Source organism: Stomoxys calcitrans, chromosome 1 (assembly GCF_963082655.1).
Source record: "Stomoxys calcitrans chromosome 1, idStoCalc2.1, whole genome shotgun sequence".
Taxonomy (NCBI): domain Eukaryota; kingdom Metazoa; phylum Arthropoda; class Insecta; order Diptera; family Muscidae; genus Stomoxys; species Stomoxys calcitrans.
In genome coordinates this window covers 230,419,167-230,427,131 of record NC_081552.1, presented here as the reverse complement: position 1 = coordinate 230,427,131, position 7,965 = coordinate 230,419,167, and the positions used below count along the sequence as shown (strand labels likewise).

The window sequence follows — 7,965 nt, the reverse complement described above, 5'->3', positions numbered from 1 at the left end:
TCAGCGAAATCGGTTAAAAAATAATGCTTTTATGGGCTTCAGACCCTTTATCGGGAGATCGGTTTATATGGCAGCTATATCTAAATATAGTCCGATCTAATCCATATTTAGGTCAGATGTCGGGAGGCTTAAAATAACCCCCTGTTTTAAATTGCAGCGCAATTGGTTAAAAAATAAAGCTTTTGGGGTCTTCAGACCCTTTATTTGGAGATCGGTCTATATGGCAGCTATATCTGAATATTGTCCGATCTGACCCATATTTGAGTTTTATGTTGGGAGGCGTAAAACTACCTACTGTTTCAAATTTCAGCGAAATCGGTTAAAAAATAATGCTTTTATGGGCTTCAAACCCTTTATCGGGAGATCGGTCTACATGGCAGCTATATCTTAATATGAACCGATCTAATCCATATTAAGGTCAGCTGTCGGGAGGCTTAAAAAAACTAACTGCTGCAAATTTCAGCGAAATCGGGTAATAAATAAAGTTTTTATTGTCTTCAGACCCTTTATTTGGAGATCGGTCGATATAGCAGCTATACCTAAATATAGTCCGATCTAAAGCATATTTGGGTCCTGTATTGGGAGGCGTAAAACTACTCACTGTTTCAAATTTCAGCGAAATCGGATAAAAAATAAAGCTTTTATGGGCTTCAGACCCTTTATCGGGAGATCGGTCTATATGGCAGCTATATCTAAATATAGACCGATCTAATCCATATTTAGGTCAGATGTCGGTAGGCTTAAAATAACTCACTGTTGCAAATTTCAGCTAAATCGGTTAAATAATAAAGCTTTTATGGGCATTAGACCCTTTATCGGCAGATCGGTCTATATAGCAGCTATATCGAAATATGGTCCGATTTGGTCCATTCAAGAATTTAACCAGCGTGCATCAAAAAGACGTATCTGTGCCAAATTTCAGCTCAATATCTCAATTTTGTAAGGCTCTAGAGTGATTACAACAGACGGACGGACGGACGGACACACGGATAAACACACGGACATCGTTATATCGTCTTAGAATTTTACCACGATCCAAAACATACATACTTTGTAGGGTCGCAAATTGATATTTCCATGTGTTGCAAACGGAATGACTAAATGAACATACCCCCTATCCTACAGTGGTGGGTATGAAAATTATTGGTTTATTATCTTCTTTTTTTCGTATTTTTATTGAACAAAACAATATAAGGCAGCTTGACAAAAAATGACACAATATTCACTTTCTTTTCTTTGATTTTTTCTGGCGCATCAATGATATTGTATCAATAAAACTTATCGAAAGGTTTTAACTTAAAAGTTTAAGAGAATCATGAGATATTTAGCACAAGGAAATAAAAAAAATGATTAATCACTTGGGTAAAGATATGCATAATATGAGCTTGTGTGTGTTTTTGATGACAATAATCCACATCTGTGTTACTGGAGAAATGAGAAATAAATCAGAATTTATGTATCTTAACTTTTATAAAACTAGAAATAATGTCCATGTAAGCCATGGTATCCTCCATAGTAGCCACCATAGTAGGGATAACCTGAAAATATGAAAGGAAAAAAAAAAAACAAAAGACTTAAGAAACGAACCTGTTTTCTTTTAATAAGCCATTAAAACATTTGAAATTGACATTTTAGAAAAAGTTATTTTTTATAATGAATAGTACACACACTTTGGTTTTTATACCCTCCACCATAGGATGGGGGGATACCAGTTTCGTCATGCTGTTTGTAACACCTCGAAATGTGCGTCAAAGACCCCATGTGAAGTATATATATTCTTGATCGTCATGTCATTTTAAGTCGAGATAGCCATGATTTCCCGCTTGTCCGTCCGTCTGTATGTCGAAAGCACACCAACTTTCGATGAAGTAAAGCTAGCTGCTTGAAAATGAAAATTTGCACAAATACTTCTTATAAGTGTAGGTCGGCTGGGATTGAAAAAGGGCTATATTGCAGTCTTTCCCAGACACCGCAAGTGTCCAGTGTCCCGGGATCCATCCGTTGGAGTTCTGTCCTTCCCTGCTAGGACACACCTTGAGCCCATTCCAACTGGATGACCCACTTGCACAGGGCTTGTCGGGTTCCCTCTCGACTTCTTTCCCTCCTGTACCGATCATAGCGGGGAGAGTTACAGTCTTCTGCAATCCGCCTGACTATAGAGATGTTGTTGTTAGACAACTGTTTAGCAACAATTTCCCCAAGCCAAAGGTCTGTGAGACTGCAAGCCTCCGGTTGCCATCAACCTCATACAATATACCAATCTTCCAGTTGGTGGTTAAAAATATTGAGATTACATTCCCTTAGGTTAGGTTAGGTTTAAGTGGCAGTCTGCCATCAGACTCACTTCGATGTTTTCGTCCATTGTGATACCAAAGGCACAGAAGAAGGAGAATGCCTTCTAGTTCCTACTGTTGAACCATTCAGATCGCTTTAAAAAGACCAATAACTTGAGAATGTTCACATCCGCTAAATCAGGCAGGTTCTCAAAGAAATGAGAACCTAAAGTGGAACTCCTTCTGACTGCTAGTGCGGCATACACACACAGCAGATGCTCTATAGTCTCTTCTTCGATGTCCTCATAGCTTCTGCAAAGGTCGTAGCTGGCAACCTTCAGTCTGTCAGCATGTTTTCCGAATAGACAATGACCTGTCACGATGGACACAATGACTGAGACGTCTGTTGTAGCTGGTGACAGCAAAGCAGTAGACCTCTTCAAGTATAGATAAGGCGACATAGTTTTGGAATGCTCACATTCCTCACTATGCGACCATCTAACATTAATTGGCCTTCGGACCTGGGCCTGAAAACTTAGCTTACCTGGCGCTAAAGGCATACCCACAGATTTCAGTTTCCCTCGTCCGCTCGTCCGCTTTACAATTCTCTGGGATATCTGTGTGTCTCGGCTCCCAAAACAGGTGAATTTTTGAATTGTTCAGCCATCTCATTCAGAGATCTGCAGCAGTCGAGGTCGGTTTTTGTGTTCAGAAATACATTCTCCAGGGATTTAATGGCTGCCTGTCTGTCTGAGAAGATATTTATGCCAATCGTCGTTATTATATCTTAGCCATTCCACCACTTCCTTAATAGCAAGGATCTCCGCTTGATACACACTGCAATGGTCGGGTAATCTTTCGATTCTAGATCTTTAGAGTAAAACCCACCTGGTTGTTTAGTTTGAAACCATCCGCATAGAAGTCTATGTAACTTCTATTACCAGGGATATCGTAGTACCAATCGGTTCGATCAGGAAAAGTGGTACAGTACCTCTCTCTCTCTCTCTACCTCAGCCTCTCAGGTGTGGATTCAGGATATGAGACAATCCTTGGTATCCAAGCGTGTGCCATTGGTCGAAAAGGAATATCTTCCTTCTTGACTAAACCCAGTGACTAAGCCCAGATCTCGCCAGTCTTCTTTAGGGCGCAACGATACATTTCAACTGAGCGTTGATCCCCGAAAGCAATAAATTTGTATCGGCCCCAATAAGGCAGTTATTTCCGCAATGACATCGGAGTATGACAGTCCATTGACTATCCCATTCCAATTGTTCCCAGGTATGCCGACCTGTTCTTCACCCTTCTCGACAACTACATCACCAAGCTGTCTCCAGCGACGTAAGCAAGGGTTCATGGACCCATATTACTATTGTTCGCCTTAGTTATTTTGGGCATGAGTTGCTCCCCAGATGACCGCAGTCTTTTGGCTGACTGAGGTGCCGTTTCCGATTCTAGCCGTGTAGCCTTTGGTGTGGGCCGTTCAGCGAATCTCCGAGTTTCTCTCCTTATTGGTGAGAGTTTTAGGACCATTCGCACCAAGACTCTCAATAAACCAGGGAGCGATGCATTTTTTATTATTCCAACCTTCTAAAGAGCGTATAGATTTGCAGAAGAAGGCCGATGACCTAGGCAAATTATAGGTATGCTAACATAAAATAGGTTCGAACATAAAATAGGCCGATGGCCTAGGCAAATTATAGGTATGCGAACATAAAATAGGTTCGGCCTTTTTCATACCCTCCATCATAGGATGGGGGGTGTACTAATTTCGTCATTCTGCTTGTAACACCTCAAACTATTCGTCTGAGACCCATAAAGTATAAATATTCTTGATCGTCGCGACATATTATGTCGATCTAGCCATGTTCGTCCGTCTGTCCGTCCGTCTGTCCGTCCGTCCGTCCGTCCGTCCGTCTGTCCGTCCGTCCGTCCGTCTGTCCGTCCGTCCGTCCGTCCGTCCGTCCGTCCGTCTAACTTCCGAAGGAGTACAGCCAGCCACTTGAAATTTTGCACAAATACTTCTTATTAGTGTAGGTCGGTTGGTATTGTAAATGGGCCATATCGGTCCATGTTTTGATATAGCTGCCATATAAACCGATCTTGTGTCTTGATTTCTTGAGCCTCTAGAGTGCGCAATTCTTATCCGATTGGAATGAAATTTTGCACGAAGTATTTTGTTATGATATCCAACAACTGTGCAAAGTATGGTTCAAATCGGTCCATAACCTGATATAGCTGCCATATAAACCGATCTTGGGACTTGACTTCTTAAGCCTCTAGAGGGCGCAATTCTTATCCGATTTGAATGAATTTTTGCACAAAGTATTGTGTTATGATATCCAATAACTGTGCCTAGTATGGTTCAAATCGGTTCATAACCTGATATAGCTGTCATATATATCGATCTCGGGTCTTGACATCTTGAGCCTCTAAAGGGGGCAATTCTTATCCGATTGGAATGAAATTTTGCAAGAAGTATTTTGTTATGATATCCAACAACTGTGCCTAGTATGGTTCAAATCGGTTCATAACCTGATATAGCTGTCATATATATCGATCTCGGGTCTTGACTTCTTGAGCCTCTAGAGGGCGCAATTCTCATCCGATTTGAATGAAATTTTGCACGAAGTATTTTGTTATGATATCCAACAACCGTGCCAAGTATGGTTCAAATCGGTCCATAACCTGATATAGCTGCCATATATACTGATCTTGGGTCTTGACTTCTTGAGCCTCTAGAGGTCGCAATTATTATCCGATTTGCCTGACATTTTGTACGACGGATCCTCTCATGACCACCAACATACGTGTTTATTATGATCTGAATCGGTCTATAGCCCGATACAGCTCCCATATAAATCAATCTCTCTATTTTACTTCTTGAGCCCCCAAAGGGGGCAATTCTTATTCTAATATCAGAGCAAATATTTTCTTACATCCTTTTTTGCCTAAGAAGAGATGCCGGAAGAAGAACTCGACAAATACGATCCGCGGTGGATGGTATATAAGATTCGACCCGGCCAAACTTAGCACGCTTTTACTTGTTTTAGTCTCGAACCGGGTTTCTGGTCAAAAGCCCCTGCTGACCAGTCATCTGTCGGCTGTGGAGCCTGGCGCAGCAGCTCCACCCGTCGAGATCTCAGTAGTCAGACAACATGCTACGGCCTGATACCACAAATGCAGCTATTGGGTCTATGGAGTACATTCTACGCCTTCTACCAGACTTAAATCTGCCGCTCCACTGGAAACAGATGCAGATAATGAAAGTCTCATGAATTTTCTCTAAATTCAATGAAATTTTCTCTAAAGACAAAATTTCAATGAAATTTTCTCTAAAGAAAAAAATTTCAATGAAATTTTCTCTAAAGAAAAAAATTTCAATGAAATTTTCTCTAAAGACAAAATTTCAATGAAATTTTCTCTAAAGACAAAATTTCAATGAAATTTTCTCTAAAGACAAAATTTCAATGAAATTTTCTCTAAAGACAAAATTTCAATGAAATTTTCTCTAAAGACAAAATTTCAATGAAATTTTCTCTAAAGACAAAATTTCAATGAAATTTTCTCTAAAGACAAAATTTCAATGAAATTTTCTCTAAAGACAAAATTTCAATGAAATTTTCTCTAAAGACAAAATTTCAATGAAATTTTCTCTAAAGACAAAATTTCAATGAAATTTTCTCTAAAGAAAAAAATTTCAATGAAATTTTCTCTAAAGAAAAAAATTTCAATGAAATTTTCTCTAAAGACAAAATTTCAATGAAATTTTCTCTAAAGACAAAATTTCTATGAAATTTTCTCTAAAGACAAAATTTCAATGAAATTTTCTCTAAAGACAAAATTTCAATGAAATTTTCTCTAAAGACAAAATTTCAATGAAATTTTCTCTAAAGACAAAATTTCAATGAAATTTTCTCTAAAGACAAAATTTCAATGAAATTTTCTCTAAAGAAAAAAATTTCAATGAAATTTTCTCTAAAGAAAAAAATTTCAATGAAATTTTCTCTAAAGACAAAATTTCAATGAAATTTTCTCTAAAGACAAAATTTCAATGAAATTTTCTCTAAAGACAAAATTTCAATGAAATTTTCTCTAAAGACAAAATTTCAATGAAATTTTCTCTAAAGACAAAATTTCAATGAAATTTTCTCTAAAGACAAAATTTCAATGAAATTTTCTCTAAAGACAAAATTTCAATGAAATTTTCTCTATAGACAAAATTTCAATGAAATTTTCTCCAAAGACAAAATGAAATTTTCTCAAAAGAAAAAATTTCAATGAAATTTTCTCTAAAGACAAAATTTCAATGAAATTTTCTCTAGAGACAAAATTTCAATGAAATTTTCTCTAGAGACAAAATTTTGTCTCTAGAGAAAATTTCAATGAAATTTTCTCTAAAGACAAAATTTTAATGAAATTTTCTCTAAAGACAAAATGTCAATGAAATTTTCTCTAAAGACAAAATGTCAATGAAATTTTCTCTAAAGACAAAATTTCAATGAAATTTTCTCTAAAGACAAAATGTCAATGAAATTTTCTCTAAAGAAAAAAATTTCAATGAAATTTCCTCTAAAGAAAAAAATTTCAATGAAATTTTCTCTAAAGAAAAAAATTTCAATGAAATTTTCTCTAAAGAAAAAAATTTCAATGAAATTTTCTCTAAAGGGAAACTAAAGACAGTATTTGTGTTTTGTTTAAAACAATTTGCACCTCACAAACCACACTACATCAAGGTTCACTTACCTATACCATAATATCCCCCATAGTAGGGATATCCTAAACCATAGCCGCCATATCCACCATATCCTCCAAGATGTCCACCATACAAATAGGGTGAAGAATAATATCCATAACCATATGATGAGGAACCCTCCAAGTCATCCTTTTCAACTGCTGCTGCTGCTGCTCCAGTTTCAAGATCTTCTGCTTCCACAACTGCTGTCTCAGGTTTGGGGGCAGCTATTACCGCAGAAAAACACGCCAAAAGCAGCCAACACAAAATTGTGAATTTGCAGACTAACAAAACCTTTGACATTTTGCCAACAATTAAATTGGGATATAAGAAGTTTGCGCCAAAAAAAAAAAAACAAAAACTGCAAAGGAAATGCAGATATCAAACTCTTGTCTCAATAGCAGATTAAGGAGGTTTCTATTCAATTTTGGATATATTTTTTTATTGTTTGGACTGTTTAATGCCACACTCTGAACACTGGACAATTACAACTGACACTTGATACAACAATGCAACAAGTTTTTATATATACATGGACAACAATTTGCCTTTGGGCTTCATTGTTCAACTGAACTTCGTAGATCTTTATTTCGAATTTTTTTTTTTTTTTTTTATTTTGCTATTTTAGCCCAAAGTATACACAAGCAAACGCACTTAGAAGGTTCGCAAATGAGATCTTATTTGTATATTCTTTTACTATTGTCGTCGCTGCTTTGTTTCTATGCTGAGATTTTGTTCTGAAGAAAATTAAACATAAACAATAAATAGAAGCAGCGAATTTAGGAAAAACTCTACGAGAACTTTGCTGATTATGAATTCTTCAAGGTTTGTAAATACTCGATTAGGAAAAAACAAAAATCTGCCAAGCTAAACAGTTGTAGGAATAATACACGCAGTCAGTCAGTCAGCTATTGAAATTGAAGCTAAATGCCGTTTAATGGGATTGAGATTTTGTGAAAA

The 7,965-nt window shown here is 37.0% G+C and overlaps 1 protein-coding gene across 1 annotated transcript; it reads right to left on the bottom strand.

The window, feature by feature from the left end:
- Positions 1–1,270: 1,270 nt before the first annotated feature.
- On the bottom strand, positions 1,271–7,323 carry LOC131998567 (claw keratin). The gene is made up of 2 exons (XM_059371042.1): positions 7,017–7,323; positions 1,271–1,538 (listed from the first exon to the last, which is right to left on the bottom strand). The coding sequence occupies exons 1-2, from the start codon at positions 7,306–7,308 to the stop codon at positions 1,477–1,479; spliced, it is 354 nt and encodes a 117-aa protein (XP_059227025.1). The 5' UTR covers positions 7,309–7,323; the 3' UTR covers positions 1,271–1,476.
- Positions 7,324–7,965: the final 642 nt, after the last annotated feature.

Excerpts from the sequence above, each read along its gene's own strand:
- LOC131998567 (XM_059371042.1), bottom strand. The coding sequence starts at position 7,308 with ATGTCAAAGGTTTTGTTAGTCTGCAAATTCACAATTTTGTGTTGGCTG. Across the intron at positions 1,539-7,016 it reads TGGGGGATATTATGGTATAG|GTTATCCCTACTATGGTGGC; the intron begins GTAAGTGAACCT and ends TCATATTTTCAG.